This window comes from Coregonus lavaretus (assembly GCF_964263955.1).
Source record: "Coregonus lavaretus genome assembly, chromosome: 7".
Classification (NCBI taxonomy): Eukaryota; Metazoa; Chordata; class Actinopteri; order Salmoniformes; family Salmonidae; genus Coregonus; species Coregonus lavaretus.
Genome location: NC_139994.1, coordinates 9,621,685 through 9,647,241, shown reverse-complemented (window position 1 = coordinate 9,647,241; position 25,557 = coordinate 9,621,685). Strand labels below are relative to the sequence as shown.

The 25,557-nt window shown below is 45.8% G+C and overlaps 1 protein-coding gene across 1 annotated transcript in view; it reads left to right on the top strand.

Annotated features, from left to right (window-relative positions):
• Positions 1 to 25,557, top strand: part of LOC311132764 (neurabin-1-like) — a gene marked incomplete at its 5' end in the record, with an annotated part of 114,751 nt that overhangs the window by 73,179 nt on the left and 16,015 nt on the right. Inside the window, 5 exons of the mRNA XM_084166060.1 lie at positions 5,702 to 5,875; positions 6,985 to 7,038; positions 8,292 to 8,521; positions 11,887 to 11,983; positions 12,316 to 12,430. Coding sequence (XP_084022186.1) covers positions 5,702 to 5,875; positions 6,985 to 7,038; positions 8,292 to 8,521; positions 11,887 to 11,983; positions 12,316 to 12,430 — 670 coding nt within the window. The remainder of the gene's footprint in view (positions 1 to 5,701; positions 5,876 to 6,984; positions 7,039 to 8,291; positions 8,522 to 11,886; positions 11,984 to 12,315; positions 12,431 to 25,557) is intronic.

The window sequence follows — 25,557 nt, the reverse complement described above, 5'->3', positions numbered from 1 at the left end:
ATTATCTTGGCAAAGGAGAAATGCTCACTAACAGGTATGTAAACAAATTTGTCCCCAAAAATGTAGCGAAATAAGCTTTATTTTCTTATGGAACATTTCTGGGATATTTTATTTCAGCTCATGAAACAAGGGACCAACACATTACATGTTGCGTTTTATTTTTGTTTAGTGTATTTTTCCAGGGGAACAAATAGTAACTTTGGAGGTGACTACAACTATTTGAATACAGATCTCAGAAAGTAAATACTTTCGTAAACTATTTGAAAACAGATCTGAGAAAGCAACTACTTAAAAAGCATATTTGAATACAGATCGCAGGAAGTGACTACTTTTCTGAAACTATTGGATTGGCTGCCTTCAACTAATGGCAGGGCTGTATCTGGAACTGCATGTTGAAGATAGAAATACAATGAATAGGGCACACATAATCTCCTCTACTATTCAAATGTATTTGATCTACACAATACATTTCTACAGTGGCTTGCGAAAGTATTCACCCCCCTTAGCATTTTTCCTATTTTGAGGGTTTGTATCATTTCATTTATACAACATGCCTACCACTTTGAAGATGCAAAATATTTTTTCTTGTGAAACAAACAAGAAATAAGACAAGAAAACAGAAAACTTGAGCGTGCATAACTATTCACCCCCCCAAAGTCAATACTTTGTAGAGCCACCTTTTGCAGCAATTACAGCTGCAAGTCTCTTGGGGTATGTCTCTATAAGCTTGGCACATCTAGCCACTGGGATTTTTGCCCATTCTTCAAGGCAAAACTGCTCCAGCTCCTTCAAGTTGGATGGGTTCCACTGGTGTACAGCAATCTTTAAGTCATACCACAGATTCTCAATTGGATTGAGGTCTGGGCTTTAACTAGGCCATTCCAAGACATTTAAATGTTTCCCCTTAAACCACTCGAGTGTTGCTTTAGCAGTATGCTTAGGGTCATTGTCCTGCTGGAAGGTGAACCTCCGTCCCAGTCTCAAATCTCTGGAAGTCTGAAACAGGTTTCCCTCAAGAATTTCCCTGTATTTAGCGCCATCCATCATTCCTTCAATTCTGACCAGTTTCCCAGTCCCTGCTGATGAAAAACATGATGATGATGGGATGATGTTGGGATGGGATGATGTTCTCCGGGTGATGAGAGGTGTTGGGTTTGTGCCAGACATAGCGTTTTCTTTGATGGCCAAAAAGCTAAATGTTAGTCTCATCTGACCAGAGTACCTTTTTCCATATGTTTGAGGAGTATCCCACATGCCTTTTGGCAAACACCAATGGCTTTTTTCTTGCCACTCTTCCGTAAAGCCCAGCTCTGTGGAGTGTACGGCTTAAAGTGGTCCTATGGACAGATACTCCAATCTCCGCTGTGGAGCTTTGCAGCTCCTTCAGGGTTATCTTTGGTCTCTTTGTTGCCTCTCTGATTAATGCCCTCCTTGTCTGGTCCGTGAGTTTTGGTGGGCGGCCCTCTCTTGGCAGGTTTTTTGTGATGCCATATTCTTTCCATTTTTTTATATTTAATGGTGCTCCGTGGGATGTTCAAAGTTCCGGATGTTTTTTTATAACCCAACCCTGATCTGTACTTCTCCACAACTTTGTCCCTTACCTGTTTGGAGAGCTCCTTGGTCTTCATGGTGCCGCTTGCTTGGTGGTGCCCCTTGCTTAGTGGTGTTGCAGACTCTGGGGCCTTTCAGAATAGGTGTATATATACTGAGATCATGTGACACTTAGATTGCACACAGGTGGACTTTATTTAACTAATTATGTGACTTCTGAAGGTAATTGCGTGCACCAGATCTTATTTAGGGGCTTCATAGCAAAGAGGGTGAATACATATGCATGCACCACTTTTCCGTTATTTATTTTTTAGAATTTCTTTAAACAAGTTATTTTTTTCATTTCACTTCACCAATTTGGACTATTTTGTGTATGTCCATTACATGAAATCCAAATAAAAATCCATTTAAATTACAGGTTGTAATGCAACAAAATAGGAAAAACGCCAAGGGGGATGAATACTTTTGCAAGGCACTGTATCTGAACATTTAGTAAATATCCTTTCTCTTGAATATCCATTGCCCCAGGTGTACATAATCAAGTCAAACCAATTAACCAATTATATTTTGTACAGATAAGTATAAATAAGTTCTGACACTCAACTAATGTATGGCTCTTTCAACATGCCACTGAAAAGGTTGAAAGCTGCAATACATTTTAATTTTATGATACCTGAAAATAATTCAAACCCATTTTCAAACATTGCAAACAGCAAGTTGGATGCTTAGCAAAAACAACTTCGAACCTCTTTGTCCATCTGAGGGTAAGTGTTCTTGTTTCAAACTCACACTATACCATCTATACCATCTTTAAATGGATCTTTAAATGGATTGTTTGCTCATAATACAAACTAACATGATTTTCAACCTACCTTGGCTGTAGTTGATTCAAGAAGGCAGTTTTGGGATATCTAGTTTCCTTTTGACACTTAATAGCCATATTTTGTTACTGTTAGCATTCTCAGTAACACTTAACATCAACCTGTTCTTGTGCCTTTGCAATAAAGCAACATTTTATTAGCACATTGTTACATAATACTTGGGTAATTGCATTTTAATTGCATAATAATGAGCTGAGAGTTTTGTTAACTACTGTACACAAGAGGAATAGTGACTTATTCCACTTATGTAATAACTCCATTATTATGTAATTATAAAGCAATTTCCAAAGTCCTATGTAACAACAATGTTGCTACTGTATTAATCACAAAGTTACTAACAACTTGATGTCAACTGACGAAATTGTATGCACTCACTACTGAAGTCGCTCTGGATAAGAGTGTCTGCTAAATGAGTAACATTTAAATGTCACTCATTATGAAAATGTATTTGTTAGTCATTTTGAAGCTGCAAAAGTGTTCTACTCTGTTGAGGTGTTTCCATGTCCCTCATTTAATTCTAGGCTAAATTAAGATTGGTGGATTGATTGTTGTCACTGAGAGGGTTGTATTGCATATCTGTCTGTGTGCTGGAAACACCACCCAAACCAAAAGCTTCACAGCTTTCTGATGTTAACAGTCCCAAGCTGCGTTTAGGGTGAATAATGTGCCATGTGGTGGGAACTTAATCTAATATTTATGGAGCTATTCATATTAATGCTGTCATTTTATTGCAGGGCATAGATCATCCTACAGAATCCATAATTGTTTGTCATGTCGGTTATGCGTAATGGATGCTTTGCTAGTTTCAATTCAGTGTGGATTCCCCAGTATGGAGTCCCAAGTGTGGATTCCCAAGTACCGTTTTAACTGCCTGAGGTAGCTATGGATTCTGTAGGAATGTGAAATGTATTAGTAAAGGATTAGTAATGATAATTCAATCATCAGCATTATACTGTGTGCTGTCAGGCTGTAAGGCTTAAAGTGCGTCCAAATGGCACCCTATCTCCTATATAGTGCACTACTTTCGATGAGGCCCTGGTCAGTAGTGCAGTGTATATAGGGAATAGGGTGCCATTTGGGACTCAACGTCAGTCCTGAAGGTGAAGAGGTAATGAAGAAGACAGTGCTTCAGTGTATAGGAGGATACCATTATTATATATGGTTGAGTTATGATGATTCTCTTCCATGGCCTTAGGGACATCACATCTCTCTATGCATGGAGGCTACAACCAGAGAGAGCGAGAGAGGAGAGAGGAGAGAGGAGAGAGGAGAGAGAGAGAGAGAGAGAGAGAGAGAGAGAGAGAGAGATGTGGCGAGGGCACCGCAGGGCAAACACACAGGGTTACATCTCTGACTGGTGGATTAACACAGCCCTGAGTAAATCAGCAAGGCTTTAGATGTGACTGTCCAGACCTGAAGATTTTCCCCTCATCATCAGCCATGTAAACACACACACACACACACACACACACACACACACACACACACACACACACACACACACACACACTATAAAGGCAATATAACAGATATTTGTTGAGAGCAGCAGGAGAGAAATCTTCTGCTGTACCATAACAAAGAAAGCACCAGATGTTTCTAATAATGTTTCAGTGTTAGCTGTAGCAGTGTATGTGTGTGTGTGTGTGTTTGTGTGTATGTGTGTGTGTGTGTGTTTGCTCGACTACTCTGTGAGCTCCAGCATCAGTGTCTCTGAGGTGTCAGTCACCCAGTGTGATTCTGGAAGAAGGACCAGAGAGAGGGGCCCGGATGGACGGCCCCATGCCAGGATGGATCATTCGATCCTGGGTAGAGCACTCCCAGGGCCTGGGTCTGCTTGGCTCTCCTTGCCTGGCACTCTGCAACCAGATCTGAGGCTGCTGCAGGCTGCAGCTGAGTGAAACTCATCTTTCCTCACCTCACCCCCCAGCTTTACCTACCCCCCCCAACCCTGACCCTCTCCTCAACTCCCTGTCCCTCTCACTTCTCACTTTGACAGGACCCCTGTCATCCTATACCCAGACCTGACAACTGGTCTCTCTCTCTCTGTGATGAGTGTGATAGAAGGAGTCAGGCGCAGGAGGGTAAATCACAGAATACAGAGTTTATTCCGTTGTACACAGTTGCGCTGGATAGTGACAACAAAATACAGGCACAGGGGAACAATCTACCCCGGCAATACAAGGTACGGGTAGCTCCAACAAAATACAGGCACAGGGGAATAATCTACCCCGGCAATACAAGGTACGAGTAGCTCCAACAAAATACAGGCACAGGGGAACAATCTACCCCGGCAATACAAGGTACGAGTAGCTCCAACAAAATACAGGCACAGGGGAATAATCTACCCCGGCAATACAAGGTACGAGTAGCTCCAACAAAATACAGGCACAGGGGAATAATCTACCCTGGCAATACAAGGTACGAGTAGCTCCAACAAAATACAGGCACAGGGGAATAATCTACCCCGGCAATACAAGGTATGAGTAGCTCCATCGAGCTACACTCAACTCACATAAAACAATCACCCACAAGGACAAGGGGGCAGAGGAAACACTTATACACAGACTAATGAGGGGATATGAACCAGGTGTGTGTAATTGACAAGATAAGACAAATGGAATGATGATATATGGAGCGGCAGTGGCTAGAAGGCCGGTGACGACGAACGCCGAAGCCTGCCCGAACAAGGAGGGGAGGCAGCCTCGGCGGAAGTCGTGACACTCTCTCTGTCTCTCCCTCTCCCTCTCTGTCTCTCTCTGTCTCGCTATTTCTCACTCTTGCTCTCGCTCTGTCTCTCGCTCTCTGTCTTTCTCTCTCTCTCCTTTCCTCATAATAACACAGCCTCTGATTAGTTATGGAAAAACTTCCGTTATGTAGTTAACCATCCTCTCAGTGCTGTTGAGTTTTGGAGGTATTATTGTGAAGCACAGAGCCTCTACCGTCCCCTTCCAGCCTGAGAAAGAGAGCTGAATTTACAACCTTGGCTGAGAGAAAGCTTACGCTGGTGTATTTGTTGTCCTCACTGTAAAAATGATTAATCGTTTTCATTATCAAATGAAACACTGGAGTGGCAGGCAGCGCTTCTTAAAATAGGAAGGGATAACTCAATTAAAGTTAGACCAAGTCAGAACAACGAAAGAGAAGATGAAAACAGTAAACGAGCTTTAGATACATAATACTGTGTGTTCTCAGTGACGTGTACATGTACGACAAGTTATGGAATGTATTCTCATTTCTCATGTTGTGTGTGTGTCTGTGTGTGTCCTCAGACCGGGGAGTACGCCACTGATGAAGAGGAGGAGGCGGGGCTGGCCGCAGACGGTGGTGGGGATGAGGAGGGCGAAGGGGAGAAGAGCATCGAGGTGTTCGATTTGCCAGAAACGGAGGACATCATTTCCCCCTCAGAGTTGGACGCTACCAAACTCTACCAGACGTTCAGAGAGGTCACTTGACACCCCTTTCATTTGTCTATTTTATTTATTTTATTATTCTATCTATTCTATTCGTCTTATTCTTTCAGCACGCTAAAAAAGACAGAAGTTCCAACAACAACGTCTTACGTATTTTCCTCACACTAATATCACTAATAATGTGGCCCGGCACTTTCTACAACAACTATTTCTCGTTCCTGATTGCAACAATGTCAAAGAGTAACAAATTACTGAAATAAAGTATTTGGCCGTTACCTTCTTCTAGAACCCATTTTCCTTTTTAAAGGAGCCAACCTGCAAGTAATATTAATTGAAAAGGCTTACTGCCACTGCTGGAACCAGGACATTTTGTCCCTCACCTCACACTTGTGTGACACATTTAACAAATTGCCTGAGCTGCGCTGCGGTGTTCTGGATATTGAGTGAGAAATCATGTCATCTCTACTGTCCCTAGACCTCTAATCTCTCTCACTGGGACTCTCTCTCTCCCCCTTTCTCTCTCTCTCTCTCTCCCCCTTTCTCTCTCTCTCTCTCCCCCTTTCTCTCTCTCTCTCCCCCTCTCTCTCTTTCTTCACTTATCTCTACTGCCTCTCTCTCCCCCTCTCTCTTACTACTATATCTTTCCTATCTCCCTTTCTCTTTCAGTCACTCACTCTCCACTTTTCTCTCTCTGCCTACTGACTCTCCCTTTACTTTGTACCTTTCTCTCTCTCTCCCTCTCTCCCTCTCTACTTTGTACATTTCTCTCTCTCCCTCTCTACTTTGTACCTTTCTCTCTCTCTCTCTCTCTCTCGCTACTTTGTACCTTTCTCTCTCTCTCTCCCTCTACTTTGTACCTTTCTCTCTCTCCCTCTCTACTTTGTACCTTTCTCTCTCTCTCGCTCTCTCTCTTGGTCTCATGTTCTGTGAGTCTCTCCCTGTCAGTGGTACAGAGTGCTGTCACGCATAGGCTGGGCTATGTGGCTCTTCCCAGTGGTTGTGTGTGTGTGTGTGTGTGTGTGTGTGTGTGTGTGTGTGTGTGTGTGTGTGTGTGTGTGTGCGCATGAGTCTTGTCCAGCACAGAGGCTGCGCAGCCAAGTGTTTGATAATCTGATCGACCTCCTCCCTTTCTACTCCCTCAGCTGCAGATCAAGCACACTGTCACCGAGGCAGAGATACAGAAGCTCAAAAACAAGGTAAGAAAGATCCCCTGCTGTCATCTCTAAGAATGGTATTACAGGCAATGGAAGTGCAATAAACTCATGAAAAATAGACATATGTTTGGAAAAAGGACGTCATTGGACAGTGCAGGGTATAATAGTTTCTATTTTAAGTTATTTCTGAATATTTAAGGCAATTGCATGTATATTTCAGCAGTTTAGCTTCACTGCACGGCAGAGTTGCCTCTTGCAGTTTCGTGTCACAGGTGTCTGGGCAGTGAATGAGGCAGTGGTTAAGTGACAGTGACATGCAAGCAGGCACAGACACTAGAGCTTTCTAAAAGTTTCTGGTTTATCCTCCCTCTGCATCCTCACGAGGACAGCTTAGCTCAAACTGCAGGAAATTATTTAGAGTCTCAGGAGATATTAACTGAATTCAATGACTGGATTTAGTGAAATTGAAAGGGAAAGGTAAAGGGGGATACCTAGTAAGTTGTACAACTGGATACATTCAACTGAAATGTGTCTTCCTCATTTAACCCAACCCCTCTGAATCAAAGATAAGCTTGTCGGTGTAATACTCTTAGCTTGAGCTGCTCTGGTGGTCCTTGGGAGAGTGTTGCTTCAGAAGTTTGCCTTGAGGAGTAGAAGGATGTAATACAATAACAACGTTTAACGTAAATGTTTAGAAGGAGGTTACGCTCAATGAAGGGCTTGTCATTACATGATCTGTTAGTTTCTCTCTGTTGTGAAGGCTGGTTAGTGACCCTTAAGTCAAGTATATTATGGTGCTATGTGTTTTATGTTATGTGTTCAACCCATAGCATGGTCTCTTTTTTAGTGTTGACTACGATACCTGAGTTTCCATGGCAAAAGAAAAACACAAAGCAGACTAAACTCTTTGGTCCTTCAAAACCTACTTTTGTAAAATATTGTGTGCTATAGCTTTAAAAAATAAAAAAAATGTGACTCTGGGTGACAACAGAAGGCTGTTTCTTCCAACATTAGGACTGTTTTCCAAAGAACTGTTGTCCTCTTCATGTTTTGTTTGCTTTGCTTCCTTACTTCCTAGTATCGCCATACTGGTGTCATGACAACACATCATACCATAGTGCGTTTAGTCAGTCAGTCAGCTGGCTTGTGCATTACAGTATTTGGAAATCTGTCAGAACTGTATTTGTGTTCCACTGTTTGTTTTTAATGATGTACCTAGTGGTGGGTGTAGGCTGTGTGTGTGTGTGTGTGTGTCTGTGTGTGATACCATGCTTATGTGTGCTTGTCTACCCCAGCTAGCTGTGGTGGAGAGGGAGAAGGCACGCTGGGAGAAGGAGAAGAGCCAGCTGAAGGCCAGCATGGAGGAGAACAAGGAGAGGATGTTGAAGCTGGAGAGTTATTGGATCGAAGCCCAGACCCTGTGCCACACGGTCAACGAGCACCTGAAGGAAGCCCAGTGTCAGTACACCACCCTAGAGAAGAAGTACAACAAGGCCAAGAAACTCATCAAAGACTTCCAGCAGAAGTGAGTCAGAGTCTGGTGCTAAACTGGTTTAAATTAGACAATATACTGATTCAATATACTGTAACATTCTTAGCCTTGGTAAGCCTGTTACGAACCCAGGTTCTATCCCCTCTTCGGGAGTTACTCATCCCCACCGTTCACTATCATACATAACTTATACAGAAAAGTCAAGTGCTCTGGTCTAGTCAGTAACTAGCCACACACTTCAGATCTGTTGCTATGGTCTAGTCAGTAACTAGCCACACACTTCAGATCTGTTGCTATGGTCTAGTCAGTAACTAGCCACACACTTCAGATCTGTTGCTATGGTCTAGTCAGTAACTAGCCACACACTTCAGATCTGTTGCTATGGTCTAGTCAGTAACTAGCCACACACTTCAGATCTGTTGCTATGGTCTAGTCAGTAACTAGCCACACACTTTAGATCTGTTGCTATGGTCTAGTCAGTAACTAGCCACACACTTTAGATCTGTTGCTATGGTCTAGTCAGTAACAAGCCACTCCAGATCTGTTGCTATGGTCTAGTCAGTAACTAGCCACACACTCCAGTTATGTTGCTATGGTCTAGTCAGTAACTAGCTACACACTCCAGATCTGTTGCTATGGTCTAGTCAGTAACTAGCCACTCCAGATCTGTTGCTATGGTCTAGTCAGTAACTAGCCACACACTCCAGTTATGTTGCTATGGTCTAGTCAGTAACTAGCCACACACTTCAGATCTGTTGCTATGGTCTAGTCAGTAACTAGCCACACACTCCAGTTATGTTGCTATGGTCTAGTCAGTAACTAGCCACACACTCCAGATCTGTTGCTATGGTCTAGTCAGTAACTAGCCACTCCAGATCTGTTGCTATGGTCTAGTCAGTAACTAGCCACACACTCCAGATATGTTGCTCTGGTCTAGTCAATAACTAGCCACACACTCCAGATATGTTGCTCTGGTCTAGTCAATAACTAGCCACACACTCCAGATATGTTGCTCTGGTCTAGTCAGTAACTAGCCACACACTCCAGATCTGTTGCTATGGTCTAGTCAGTAACTAGCCACACACTTCAGATCTGTTGCTATGGTCTAGTCAGTAACTAGCCACACACTTCAGATCTGTTGCTATGGTCTAGTCAGTAACTAGCCACACACTTTAGATCTGTTGCTATGGTCTAGTCAGTAACTAGCCACACACTTTAGATCTGTTGCTATGGTCTAGTCAGTAACAAGCCACTCCAGATCTGTTGCTATGGTCTAGTCAGTAACTAGCCACACACTCCAGTTATGTTGCTATGGTCTAGTCAGTAACTAGCTACACACTCCAGATCTGTTGCTATGGTCTAGTCAGTAACTAGCCACTCCAGATCTGTTGCTATGGTCTAGTCAGTAACTAGCCACACACTCCAGTTATGTTGCTATGGTCTAGTCAGTAACTAGCCACACACTTCAGATCTGTTGCTATGGTCTAGTCAGTAACTAGCCACACACTCCAGTTATGTTGCTATGGTCTAGTCAGTAACTAGCCACACACTCCAGATCTGTTGCTATGGTCTAGTCAGTAACTAGCCACTCCAGATCTGTTGCTATGGTCTAGTCAGTAACTAGCCACACACTCCAGATATGTTGCTCTGGTCTAGTCAATAACTAGCCACACACTCCAGATATGTTGCTCTGGTCTAGTCAATAACTAGCCACACACTCCAGATATGTTGCTCTGGTCTAGTCAATAACTAGCCACACACTCCAGATCTGTTGCTATGGTCTAGTCAGTAACTAGCCACACACTCCAGATCTGTTGCTATGGTCTAGTCAGTAACAAGCCACTCCAGATCTGTTGCTATGGTCTAGTCAGTAACTAGCCACACACTCCAGATATGTTGCTCTGGTCTAGTCAGTAACAAGCCACTCCAGATCTGTTGCTATGGTCTAGTCAGTAACAAGCCACTCCAGATCTGTTGCTATGGTCTAGTCAGTAACTAGCCACACACTCCAGATATGTTGCTCTGGTCTAGTCAGTAACTAGCCACACACTCCAGTTATGTTGCTATGGTCTAGTCAGTAACTAGCCACACACTTCAGATCTGTTGCTCTGGTCTAGTCAGTAACTAGCCACACACTCCAGATATGTTGCTCTGGTCTAGTCAGTAACTAGCCACACACTCCAGATATGTTGCTCTGGTCTAGTCAGTAACTAGCCACACACTTCAGATCTGTTGCTCTGGTCTAGTCAGTAACTAGCCACACACTCCAGATATGTTGCTCTGGTCTAGTCAGTAACTAGCCACACACTCCAGATCTGTTGCTATGGTCTAGTCAGTAACTAGCCGCACACTCCAGATCTGTTGCTATGGTCTAGTCAGTAACTAGCCACACACTCCAGATCTGTTGCTATGTTCTAGTCAGTAACTAGCCACTCAGATGTGTCCATGTCATCTGTTGCTATGAGAGTAAAACTGGTTGTTTATGACTGAAAACCTGAACATTTATTACTACATTATTCAGACTACTTTGGTTCATATGGCCATGTCAAACCTTATTATTGTAGCTTTGTTTTCTTAATTCAAATCCAAATTTAGAGGCCATTTCAAATTGTCACTTATTTTAGGTAATACACTCACTATCTGTTATTCAAACCCTGTTATTTTCCTATAATATGTTTATCAAACAATTTCACAAACAAATTCCACCCATTAGTCTGGAGGACATTTTAACCAAGTGGCACTCAGTTGAAGCATTGCTTTAGAGAGAGAGAGCTGTGTTGACTTCCTTCCTATGCAGCTCTCCTCCACACCGCAGCCGCTTTCTCAGCAGTGAGTTGATCTCTATGGTCATTCCCATTAGAACCGCTTTGCCCCTCTCCGCTCTGAATGCCTTTAATTGCCCTTGCCCTTGATGCGACAAGTCTGTGTTGGGTTTGTTATGGTTGACTGTCTGTGTGAGTGTGCGTGCGAGGGAGCCTTGCGTCCTTCAGCCCTGCTGTAAGAGAGAGGCAGGACTGTGTCAGACTGTCACTCTACTTTACTTCACTGAGCTCCTATCCTCCCTGGGATATTCTCCTCCTACCATCTCTACATGTTCACAAGGACACACACACACACACACACACACACTGCACCCTTACCCCTGTACACTCCTGTTAAAGGAGACAACACAGAGATGAGCTCTACCCATCCCTTCACATTCACACATCCCTCTCCACACCCCTATCAGAGGAGCTGTCCCCAACCATCCAACCACCTAACACTCTGTCCCTGTCCTCACCCCTATCAGAGGAGTTGTCCCCAACCATCCAACCACCTAACACTCTCTCCCTGTCCTCACCCCTGTCAGAGGGCCACAACTATACCCTTCTAACCCCCATCCCCTCTGTTTTTTCCAGGGAGGTGGAGTTTGTCCAGAAGGAGGATGCAGAGAGAAAGAGGCTGGAGGATACAGAGAAGGCCCACCTGGAGGAGATCCAGGGACTGCAAGTCAGGGTAACTATGCTTTCTCTGTATATTCCCTCTACCATTTTCTCAATGCTGCTGATTACACCCATTCCTTTATAGGTGACCATTCAGTACATACTTGCCACAGTACATGGCTTTGATGTACATGTATAAGCTTACAATACTGACTGTGTACAGTGCAAAGCTGTCTAAGTACAAGATAAATCCCTTATGTAATTCCCCCAGTTCAACATTAGTACACTGCCTTGATTAGACATTTCCCCTGCTGGTACATGCTGTTGCCAGTGGAGGGAGCCACTGTTCAGCCACCCTTCATGGGTCGCTAACCCTGAAACTCATTTGAAACGGTTTCTTCACAGATTGCAGCCCTGGAGTCTGAGCTGATGCAACTGATGAAACAAAATGGCATCCAGGTGAACAACAACAACAACAGTGCCCAACAGCAGAGTCCTGGGATGGCTGGCCCTGCCAGAGGTAAGTCTCAGGGAGATGGAGAGATCCAGAGCTCATATTCTAGTATAGCTTCCTCCCCAGGCAGTAATACCCACACTGTGGAAATAGAATACACATTACTGGTTATATACAGATGATTGACCCTGAATCTTCCATCCATTCTAATTTTAGCAGACATTCTTATCCAGAGCGACATACAGGAGCAATTAGGGTTAAGTGCCTTGCTCAAGGGAACATCAACAGACTTTTCACCTAGTCAGCTTGGGGATTCGAACCAGCGCTCTTAACCGCTAGGCTACCTGCCTCCCTCTCATCCCCCATGGCTCACTTCTCTTCCCTATGGGCCCTGGTCAAAAGTAGTGCATGGAATAGGGTGCCATTTGGGATGAACCGACTGTGTAGATGATGCATTGTTTACAGCATGTACTGTGAGAGAGATTCAGGACACTATTTCCATAACTGTTATAGAGCGCGCCAGCTTGTAGTCCTAAAACCCAGAAATAAGTTACCTTTGGTTCGTTCAGCCATTCCTATAGGGAAAATGAATGGGGAAAGAATAGGGTTTTGGGATAAATGTTGAAAATAAGGTCTGACGTTAACACAGGCTTAGGAGATCTTAGACGTTTTGTTCTATGAGATAAGATTAGTCAGTTAACATTACCTTTATGAGTTATGAAGCCTTTGTGATTTATGTGCTTTTTATTATTACATAAATTCTTCAAAATTCACAAAAAGTGACATTAGCTGATGAAGATTATCTCATAGAACAAAGCGTATAAGATCTCTTAAATCTGTGTTTACCACAGACCTTATTTTTGGCGTTTATCCAAGACCCCTACAAAAACACCATTCCTTTTCCTCATAGGCTTTGTCCAATGAACCATGGCGGAGTTAGTGCCTACAAAAAGACGCCATTACTATTTCTGTCTTTTGCCAATGTAACAAGGACAGCTTGTCCTCCCATCACCGTATCTCTGTCTTAGCTATAAGTCTCTATCAGGGTATTTCAATAGAGGTCATTGGAGGAGACATTACACATCCTTAGGAGGGATTGATATGTCAGTGTCACTCAAACCCTGAGATACACCCTACATCTCTCCTATCAGCTCCTTTCCTATTTCCTATGCCCTCAAACTCTGCTGTTATTGCCTTATTTGGGACATGGAGGGGCAAACAAGGACTGTGTCTGACTACAAATGGCAACCAATTGGCTCTGGTCAAAAGTAGTGCACTATTTTTCTATTTTTTATTTAACCTTTATTTAACCAGGTAAGACAGTTGAGAACAAGTTCTAATTTACAACTGCGACCTGGCCAAGATAAAGCAAAGCAGTGCGATAAAAACAACAACACAAGAGTTACATATCGGGTAAACAAAACATAAAGTCAAAAATACAACTGAAAATATATATACAGTGTGTGCGAATGTAGTAAGTTATGGAGGTAAGGCAATAAATAGGCCATAGTGCAAAATAGTTACAATTTCGTATTAACACTGGAATGATAGATGTGCAAATAGAGATACTGGGGTGCAAATGAGCAAAATAAATAACAATATGGGGATGAGGTAGTTGGGTGGGCTAATTTCAGAATGGCTGTGTACAGGTGCAGTGATCGGTAAGCTGCTCTGACAACTGACACTTAAAGTTAGTGAGGGAGATAAGAGTCTCCAGCTTCAGAGATTTTTGCAGTTCGTTCCAGTCATTGGCAGCAGAGAACTGGAAGGAATGGCGGCCAAAGGAGCTGTTGTGTCACAGCGACGTGTATGCATTTACATTTACATTTTAGTCACTTAGCAGACGCTCTTATCCAGAGCGACTTACAGGAGCAATTAGGGTTAAGTGCCTTGCTCAAGGGGACATCAACAGATTTTTCACCTAGTCGGCTCGGGGATTAGAACCAGCGACCTTTCGGTTACTGGCACAACGCTCTTAACCACTAAGCTACCTGCCGCCCCTGCCGCTACCTGCATTCAACTGAAATGTCTTCCGCATTTAACCCCACCCCTCAGAGAGGTGCGGGGGGGCTGCCTTAATCGACATCCATGTCATCGGCACCCAATGCTAAGGCTTGTGCTGCAGTCAGAAACAGAAATGATTCTAGCTAGTTCATTGCTGGAGTGAGTAACTGACGGCATAAATAATGAGGAAGTTAATTAGCGGGGATAGCTTTGTCTCGACTCTGGTGTGGCTGGGGTGATAATCCACAGAGAGAAACTGGCTACAGGAACAAAACTGCCTGCTTTACCTTTCCTGCCAAAAGCTTAAACTGATGAGGGAAAACAATTGCCAGATGAACACCCCGTCCTATCAGCACATCTACAACAAACATCATCTGCAACTGATCAAGGCTGAAACAAAAACCTCTAGAGACCACAAGCCTTAAAATGAAACTCAGAAATAGTGTAGAAAAAAGGAAATCCAGTTTAAAAATATTTGATTCAAAATAAAATGTTTATGCCCACATCAGGTGGTCATTTTGAGGAGTGCCCAAAATTTTGACAAGGCGTAAAGTATCTAGGGGACCAGGATGGTGCATCCCCTTCACCGGTGACACTCAAGCTGGACTTGAGGACAGATGTTCTAAATAGTCAGATGGATGCTGAGGTCCTAGTCCTGCTCCATGGGCTCCTCACTGGTCCCCGTGTCCAGGCTGCCGCTCTCCATGGCGCCCTCTGCAGGTGGCTCAGGAGTACTGCTGGAGGGAGCAGGGGCTCTCTCTTTCCTGGCTCCGATCTCCTCACTGCTACTGCTGCTGACGCTACTGCTGCTTCTGCTGACTGGGTCACTGCCTTCATCGCTGTCCCGGGCCTCAGGGCTCTCCAGGACTCAAGTATGCGGTAGGCGAAGTCAAGAGCAGGACACCGAGCTACTGGCAGAAACTTTACTGAATGCAGTGCAAAATACAAAGTACACAGGCAGCCTCAAACAGCGAGGAAATAATAAGACCCGCATACATGGGCAACTGCCGCAAAGACCAAAACAATTATGCACAATACACAATGAGAAACAGAGGGTTATAAAGGGAACACAGTAAAACATAATGGGAAACAGGAAACAATAAAGACCAAACAAGACAAACACAGAAACATCGATCGGCAGCAGCTAGTACTCCAGGGACGACGAACGCGGAAGCCTGCCCGAGCAAGGAGGAGGAGCAGCCTCGGCTGAATCCATGACAGTACCCCCCCCCCCCCCTTGACGCGCGGCTCCAGCCGTGCGCCGACCCCGGCCTCGGGGACAGCCAGAAGGACGCGGAGCAGGGCGAGTCGGATGATTCCGCTGGAAATCCCTCAACATGGAGGGATCTAGGATGTCCCTCCTAGGGACCCAGCACCGTTCCTCCGGACCGTACCCCTCCCACTCCACGAGATACTGCAGGCCCCCCATCCGACGCCTCGAATCCAAGATGGAACGGACTGAGTACGCCAGAGCCCCCTCGATGTCCAGCGGGGGCGGAGGAGCCTCTCGTACCTCACTCTCCTAGAGTGGACCAGCTACTACCGGCCTGAGGAGAGACACATGGAACGAGGGGTTAATGCGGTAATTAATGGGCAGTTGTAACCTATAACATACCTCGTTCAATCTCCTCAGGACTTTAAATGGCCCCACAAACCGCAGACCCAGCTTCCGGCAGGGCAGGCGAAGGGGCAGGTTTCGGGTCGAGAGCCAGACCCGATCTCCCGGTGCATACACCGGAGCCTCACTGCTGTGGCGATCGGCGCTCGCCTTTTGCCGCCTGATCGCTCGCTGTAGATGGACATGCTTCGATCTGGCTCTGATGCCAAGGTGCCAGGACCGGCTGATAACCTAGCACACACTGGAAAGGAGTAAGGTTAGTAGAGGAGTGGCAAAGTGAGTTTTGGGCTATTTCTGCCCAGGGGATATATTCCGACCACTCCCCCTGCCGGTCCTGGCAATAGGACCTCAGAAACCTACCCACATCCTGGTTCACTCTCTCCACCTGCCCATTACTCTCGGGTGAAACCCTAAGGTAAGGCTAATCGAGACCCCCAGACGTTCCATAAACGCCCTCCAGACTCTAGAGGTGAACTGGGGACCCCGATCAGACACTATATCCTCAGGTACCCCGTAGTGCCGGAAGACGTGTGTAAACAGGGCGTCAGCAGTTTGTAGGGCTGTATGGAGACCTGGCATAGGAATGAGACGGCAGGCCTTTGAAAACCGATCCACAACGACCAAGATCGTCGTATTCCCCTGGGAGGGGGGAAGGTCCGTGACGAAATCCACCAAGAGGTGAGACCACGGTCGTTGTGGAACGGGTAGGGGTTGTAATTTCCCTCTGGGTAGGTGTCTAGGCGCCTTACACTGAGCGCACACCGAGCAGGAGGAAACATAAACCCTCACGTCCTTAGCCAAAGTGGGCCACCAGTACTTTCCACTAAGGCAGTGCACTGTCCGTCCAATACCAGGATGGCCAGAGGAAGGTGACATGTGAGCCCAATATATTAATCGATCACAAACCTCGAGCGGCACGTACTTCCGACCCTCTGGACACTGTGGGGGAGTAGGATCGGTACGTAACGCCCGCTCAATGTCCGCATCAACCTCCCATACCACCGGTGCCACCAGACAAGACTCCGGAAGTATGGGAGTAGGCTCAATGGACCTCTCCTCTGTGTCATATAGTCGGGACAGGGCGTCTGCCTTAGCGTTCGGTGACCCTGGTCTATAGGTGAGCGTAAATACAAATCGGGTGAAAAACATAGCCCACCTAGCCTGGCGAGGGTTCAGCCTCCTCGCCGCCCGGATGTACTCCAGGTTACGATGGTCAGTCAAAATGAGAAAAGGGTGTTTAGCCCCCTCAAGCCAATGCCTCCACACCTTCAGGGCTTGCACCACAGCTAACAGCTCCCTGTCCCCCACATCATAATTGCGCTCCGCCGGACTGAGCTTCTTAGAAAAGAAAGTACAGGGGCAGAGTTTGTGGTGGCGTACCCGAGCGCTGAGACAGTACAGCACCGATCCCAGCCTCGGACGCATCCACCTCAACTTGGAACGCCAAAGAGGGATCCGGATGTGCCAGCACCGGAGCCGAGGTAAACAGGTCCTTCAGATGCCTAAAAGCCCTGTCCGCCTCAGTCGACCACTGCAGACGCACCGGACCCCCCTTTAGCAGGGAGGTAATGGGAGCTGCTACCTGCCCAAAGCCCCAGATAAACCTCCGGTAGTAATTGGCAAAACCCAAGAACCGCTGCACCTCCTTCACCGTGGTGGGAGTCAGCCAATTGCGCACGGCTGAAACATGCCCACCCCTGACGCGGACAACCGGTGTCCCAGGAAGGAGATGGACTCCTGGAAGAACAGACATTTCTCCGCCTTTGCATACAGGTCATGCTCCAACAGTCTACCAAGCACCCGACGAACCAGGGACACATTCTCTGCGCGGGTAGCGGAGTATATTAGAATGTCATCAATATACACCACTACACCCTGTCCATGTAAGTCCCAGAAAATCTCATCCACAAACGATTGGAAGATGGAAGGAGCATTCATTAACCCGTATGGCATGACGAGGTACTCATAGTGACCCGAGGTGGTACTGTATGCTGTCTTCCACTCATCTCCCTCCCTAATCCGCACCAGGTTGTACGCGCTCCTGAGATCCAATTTTGTGAAGAATCGCGCCCTGTGTAATGACTCCGTCATACTAGCAATCAGAGGGAGAGGATAGCTAGATTTGATGGTGATCTGATTGAGACCACGGTAGTCAATACACGGGCGTAAACCCCCATCTTTCTTCTTCACAAAAAAGAAACTCGAGGACGCAGGGGAAGTGGACGGCCGTATGTATCCCTGTCTCAGCGATTCAGCGACATATGTTTCCATAGCCGCCGTCTCCGCCTGAGACAGAGGATACACATGGCTACATGGAAGCGCAGCGCCTACTTGGAGGTTTATCGCACAATCCCCCTGGAATGTGCATGGTGGGAACCTGGTTCGGACTTTCCACCGTCGTGGCCCCTACGGAAACACCCACACACCTCCCGACACACTGATCAGACCATCCCTTGAGAGCCCTCTGTTGCCATGAAATGTTGGGGTCATGAGACGTCAACCAGGGAAGCCCCAACACCACGTGAAATGCAGGAGAGTCAATCAAATAAAACCGAATTATCTCCTCATGGCCCTCCTGCGTTTTCATCCTGAGCGACGCCGTGACCTCCCTAATCAACCCAGACCCCAAAGGGCGACTATCTAGGGCATGGATAGGGAAGGGCACATCCACTGGAACTATAGGAATCCCTAACTTATGGGTGAAATGGTGATCGATAAAATTCCCAGCTGCGCCTGAATCGACTAGCGCCTTATGCTGGGAATCAGGAGAAACCTCGGGAAACACAACTTTAATACACATATGCGCAACAGGGAGCTCTGGGTGAGTTGGGCGCCTTCTCACCTGGAATGACTCATCAGTGCGCGGCCTACAGCCTCGATTCCGAGGAGACCCTCCCCAGCACCGACCAGCAGTGTGTCCTCTGCGGCCACAGTTGGTGCAGGGGACGGCCTCTCTCCTGGTCTCTCTCCTAGTACCAGCACCTCCGAGCTCCATCAGGGTCGGCTCGGAAGTGCTGGGGGATGGAATGGACGGCCCTGAGTCCGGACGTCCGCGGGCAGCCAACAGGGTGTCCAGGCGAATCGACATGTCCACCAGTTGATCGAAGTTTAGGTTGGTGTCCCTGCAGGCCAATTCCCGACGCACGTCCTCCCTCAAGCTACATCTGTAGTGGTCGATGAGGGCCCTCTCATTCCATCCCGCGTTGGCAGCCAGTGTCCGGAAGTCCAGTGCGAACTCCTGCGCGCTCCTCCTCCCCTGTCGAAGGTGGAATAGACGTTCACCCGCCGCCTTACCCTCTGGTGGATGATCGAATACTGCCCTGAAGCGGCGGGTGAACTTTGCATAATTGACTGTAACGGCGTCTATTCCCCCCCACTCGGCGTTGGCCCACTCCAGCGCCTTGCCGGACAGACAGGAGATGAGGGCGGACACGCTCTCGTATCCCGAGGGCGCCGGGTGGATGGTTGCCAGGTAGAGTTCCACCTGGAGCAGGAAACCCTGACACCCGGCAGCTGTGCCATCATAAGCCCTCGGGAGCGAGAGCCGAATCCCACTGGACCCCGGAGAACGCCGAAGCCTGCCCGAGCAAGGAGGAGGAGCAGCCTCGGCTGAATCCGTGACATGTTGGCTTTGGGGATGACCAGTGAGATATACCTGCTGGAGCGCAGACTAGGGGTGGGTGTTGCTATGGTGACCAGTGAGCTAAGATAAGACAGGGATTTGCCTAGCAGTGATTTAAAGATGACCTGGAGCCAGTGGGTTTGGCGACGAATATGTAGTGAGGGCCAGCCAACAAGAGCGTACAGGTCACAATGGTGGGTAGTATATGGGGCTTTGGTGACAAAACGGATGGCACTGTGATAGACTACATCCAATTTGCTGAGTAGAGTGTTGGAGGCTATTTTGTAAATGACATCGCCGAAGTCAAGGATCGGTAGGATAGTCATTTTTACGAGGGCATGTTTGGCAGCATGAGTGAAGGAGGCTTTGTTGCGAAATAGGAAGCTGATTCTAGATCTAACTTTTGATTGGAGATGCTTAATGTGAGTCTGGAAGGAGAGTTTACAGTCTAACCAGACACCTAGGTATTTGTAGTTGTCCACATACTCTAGGTCAGACCCGCCGAGAGTAGTGATTCTAGTCGGGTGGGTGGGTGCAAGCAGCGTTTGGTTGAAGAGCATGCATTTAGTTTTACTAGTGTTTAAGAGCAGTTGGAGGCTACGGAAGGAGTGTTGTATGGCGTTGAAGCTCGTTTGGAGATTTGTTAACACAGTGTCCAATGAAGGGCCAGATGTATACAAAATGGTGTCGTCCGCATAGAGGTGGATCCGAGCGTCACCAGCAGCAACAGCGACATCATTGATATACACAGAGAATAGAGTCGGCCCAAGAATTGAACCCTGTGGCACCCCCATAGAGACTGCCAGAGGCCCTCCGATTTGACAAATTGAACTCTATCTGAGAAGTAGTTGGTGAACCAGGCGAGGCAGTCAATTGAGAAACCAAGGCTATTTAGTCTGCCAATAAGAATGCGGTGGTTGACAGAGTCGAATGCCTTGGCCAGGTCGATGAAGACGGCTGTGCAGTACTGTCTTTTATTGATCGCGGTTATGATATCGTTTAGGACCTTGAGCGTGGCTGAGGTGCATGACCAGCTCGGAAATCGGATTGCATAGCGGAGAAGGTACGGTGGGATTCGAAATGGTCAGTGATCTGTTTGTTAACTTGGCTTTCAAATACTTTCGAAAGGCAGGACAGGATGGATATACAGTGCCCTCCCCTATTATTGGCACCCCTGTTTAAGATGTGGTCGAGGACTTCCAAAAATTCTCTTTTTTTTTTAAACAACATAGAACCCAAATGCAAAAAAAGAGAAAAATCGAACCTTTTATTTAAGTACATTACTTTGGTGGTAAAAAAAAAAAATCACACATTTAGAAAAAAAAAATCTTGAAATCATGTGTCCCACAATTATTGGCACCCCTAACAATTCCGCTGAAAATTTTAATTGATTTTTAAAAAATATATATTTTTCTGTAGTTGCTAAAGTTGGTCAGGGTATCTAGGAACTTTTAATTAGTAATTCATGACTTCCTGTTTCCCTGGGGTATAAATATGACGTGACACAGAGGCCTAATTCTCTTACCCATTTGTCAACATGGCAAAGACAAGAGAACACACCATTCAAGTAAGGCAGATTTGTGTCGACCTTCATAAGTCAGGCAATGGCTACAAGAAAATAGCCACTCGCCTTAACTTGCCCGTATCTACAGTCAGAGGAATAATTAAGAAGTTTAAAACAACTGGAACAGTGACAAACAAGGCTGGAAGAGGTCCCAAGTTTATCTTGCCACAACGCACAGTGAGGAGGATGGTAAGAGAAGTAAAAAAAAGTCCTAAGCTCACTGTCACAGAATTGCATCAAAGAGTGGCATCTTGGGGTCACAAAGTCTCCAAAACAACCATCAGACACTCTCTACATGCCAACAAGCTGTTTGGGAGGCATGCAAGGAAAAAGCCTTTTCTCACTAACACTCACAAATGTAAACGTCTGGAGTTTGCTAAGCGGCACTGGGACTTCAACTGGGATCGTGTGCTTTGGTCAGATGAGACTAAGATTGAGCTTTTTGGCAACAAACACTCTAAGTGGGTCTGGCGTAAAACAAAAGATGAGTATGCCGAAAAGCACCTCATGCCCACCGTGAAGTATGGTGGAGGATCTGTGATGCTGTGGGCCTGTTTCTCTTCCAAAGGCCCTGGGAACCTTGTTAGGGTGCATGGCATTATGAACGCTTTGAACTACCAGGACATTTTAAATAAAAACCTGATGGCCTCTGCCAGAAAGCTGAAGATGGGTCGTCATTGGGTCTTTCAGCAGGATAATGATCCAAAACATGTGGCAAAATCTACACAAAAATGGTTCAGCAGTCACAAACTCAAGGTCCTCCCATGGCCATCTCAGTCCCCAGACCTCAACCCAATCGAAAACCTGTGGGGCGAGCTAAAGAGGAGAGTGCATAAGAGAGGACCCAGGACACTGGATGATCTAGAAAGATTGTGCAAAGAATAATAATAATAATAATATGCCATTTAGCAGACGCTTTTATCCAAAGCGACTTACAGTCATGCGTGCATACATTTTTGTGTATGGGTGGTCCCGGGGATCGAACCCACTACCTTGGCGTTACAAGCGCCGTGCTCTACCAGCTGAGCTACAGAGGACCACCAAAGAAGAATGGTCAAAGATCCCTCTCTCTGTGTTCTCCAATCTTGTGAAATGTTAAAGGAGGAGATTAAGTGTTGTCTTGTTGGCAAAAGGGGGTTGTACAAAGTATTAACATCAGGGGTGGCAATAATTGTGGGACACATGATTTCAAGTTTTTTTTTTTCTAAATGTGTGATTTTTTTTTTTTACACCAAAGTAATGTACTTAAATAAAAGGTTGGATTTTTCTCTTTTTTTGCATTTGGGTTCTATGTTGTTTAAAAAAAAATGAGAATTTTTGGAAGTCCTCGACCACATCTTAAACAGGGGTGCCAATAATTGTGGAGGGCACTGTAGGTCTGTAACAGTTTGGATCTAGAGTGTCACCCCCTTTGAAGAGGGGGATGACCGCGGCAGCTTTCCAATCTCTGGGGATCTCAGACGTTACGAAAGAGAGGTTGAACAGGCTAGTAATAGGGGTTGCGACAATTTCAGCGGCTAATTTTAGAAAGAAAGGGTCCAGATTGTCTAGCCCAGCTGATTTCTAGGGGTCCAGATTTTTCAGCTCTTTCAGAACATCAGCTGTCTGAATTTGCGTGAAGGAGAAGTGGGAGGGGGCATGGGCAGGGTGCAGAGCTGGTGGCCGGGGTAGTGGTAGCCAGGTGGAAAGCATGGCCAGCCGTAGCAAAATGCTTGTTGAAATTCGCAATTATTGTAGATTTATCGGTGGTGACAGTGTTTCCTAGCCTCAGTGTAGTGGGCTGTTGGGAGGAGGTGCTCTTATTCTCCATGGACTTTACAGTGTCCCAAAACTTTTTGGAGTTAGTGCTACAGGATGCAAATTTCTGTTTGAAAAAGCTAGCCTTTGCTTTCCTAACTGATTGTGTATATTGGTTCCTGACTTCCCTGAAAAGTTGCATATCGCGGGGGCTGTTCGATGCTAATGCAGTACGCCACAGGATGTTTTTGTGCTGGTCAAGGGCAGTCAAGTCTGAGGAGAACTATGTAGGGATTAGTGTGTCATTTGGGAAGCAGCTTGTATTAATGCATACTGTGATCACTAGCTCTAAGACTTACAGTAGCCAAAGGCTTGAGATGTGTCCTTGGATTAAAGCTTGTTTTGTTTGTTGCTCCTCTTCTGCAAATCCCTCTTATTATTTTTGCCCCCACCGTGCATTACCTCTGAATGCACTTTGAACTTTGACCTCGTACTCCAATGCCACTTCAGTAAACAAACCAACAGTAAACCATCGCATACAACATCTGTCCTTAAGACGTAAACACATGGTTGCGTCCCAAATGACACCCTACTTCCTATTTAGTGCACTACTTTTGAGAAAAAAAAGTAGTGCACTATGTAGGAAATAGGGTCCCATTTGGGATCCATCCTTTCACTGTCCTTTTTTCTTCTGGGCTCCTCTGGCTTCTTCCAGTCCCAGTCTATTATAATGGATGCAGCGGCCCTTGATCTGCCATCTCCAGGAGCCATAATAGACCTGATGAGGGCACAGTGGGCAGTCTCTGAGTAATGATCCAGATCTGGAGAGACTGAATGAGGCAGTTGATTAAGCAATATCAGGGAGAGAGAGAGGGGGTAGGGCGGAAGGGGGAACGAGGCGGAGGGGGAGAGAGGCGGAGGGAGGGAGGGACCTGTTCTCTGATTAGTTCTGTGATTAGTTCTGTGATTAGTCCTGTGATTAGTTCTGTGATTTAGTGTGGTGTGATTTTTGTGTGTATTTACATACCGTTCATACAGTCCTGTAAATCTATCCATAGTAAAGTAAGTAGGCTTGGCTTGTGAGTGCCAAAACGGCTCATAGAACAGGAGCCTATCTCCTGTTTCTATAGCGTGAGGCATCTTGATGTCCAAGTACACCCCCTAGACAGGACGCTAGTCTAAGGAGATTGATTGGGGGTAAGGGCCTGCGATAGATCTACACATGTATGGTACCGAATGACAAACAGCCGCTCTTTTATCATAGATTAGTGGTTAAGAGCGTTGTGCCAGTAACCGAAAGGTCGCTGGTTCTAATCCCAGAGCTGACTAGGTGAAAAATATGTCGATGTGCCCTTGAGCAAGGCACTTAACCCTAATTGCTCCTGTAAGTCGCTCTGGATAAGAGCGTCTGCTAAATGACAAAAATGTAAATGTAAAATGTAATATACAGTACCAGTTAAAAGTTTGGACACACCTACTCATTCAAGGGTTTTTCTTTATTTTTACTATTTTCTACATTGTAGAACTATGAAATAACACATATAGAATCATGTAGTAACCAAAAAAGTGTTAAACAAATCAAAATAGATTTTATAATTGAGATTCTTCAAATAGCCACCCTTTGCCTTGATGACAGCTTTGCACACTCTTGGCATTCTCTCAACCAGTTTCACCTGGAATGCTTCTCCAACAGTCTTGTAGGAGTTCCCACATATGCTGAGCACTTGTTGGCTGCTTTTCCTTCACACTGCGGTCCGACTCATCCCAAACGATCTCAATTTGGTTGAGGTCGGGGGATTGTGGAGGCCAGGTCATCTGATACAGCACTCCATCACTCTCCTTCTTGGTAAAATAGCCCCTACACAGCCTGGAGGTGTGTTGGGTCATTGTCCTGTTGAAAAACAAATTATAGTCCCACTAAGCCCAAACCAGATGGGATGGTGTATCGCAGCAGAATGCTGTGGTAGCCATTCTGGTTAAGTGTGCCTTGAATTCTAAATAAATCACAGACAGTGTCATCAGCAAAGCACCCCCAGACCATAACACCTCCTCCTCCATGCTTTACGGTGGGAAATACACATGCGGAGATCATCCGTTCACCCACACCGAGTCTCACAAAGACACAGCGGTTGGAACCAAAAATCTCCAATTTTGACTCCAGAGGACAGATTTCCACCGGTCTAATGTCCATTGCTCGTGTTTCTTGGCCCAAGCAAGTCTCTTCTTCTTATTGTGTGTCCTTTAGTAGTAGTTTCTTTGCAGAAATTCGACCATGAAGGCCTGATTCACACAGTCTCCTCTGAACAGTTGATGTTGAGATGAGTCTGTTACTTGAACTCTGTGAAGCATTTATTTGGGCTGCAATTTCAGAGGATGGTAAATCTAATGAACTTATCCTCTGCAGCAGAGGTAACTCTGGGTCTTCCATTCCTGTGGCGGTCCTCATGAGAGCCAGTTTCATCATAGCACTTGATGGTTTTTGCGGCTGCACTTGAAGAAACTTTCAAAGTTCTTGAAATGTTCCGTATTGACTGACCTATGTTAAACTAATGATGGACTGTCATTTCTCTTTGCTTATTTGAGCTGTTCTTGCCATAATATGGACTTATTTTACCAAATAGGGCTATATTCTGTATAGCCCCACTACC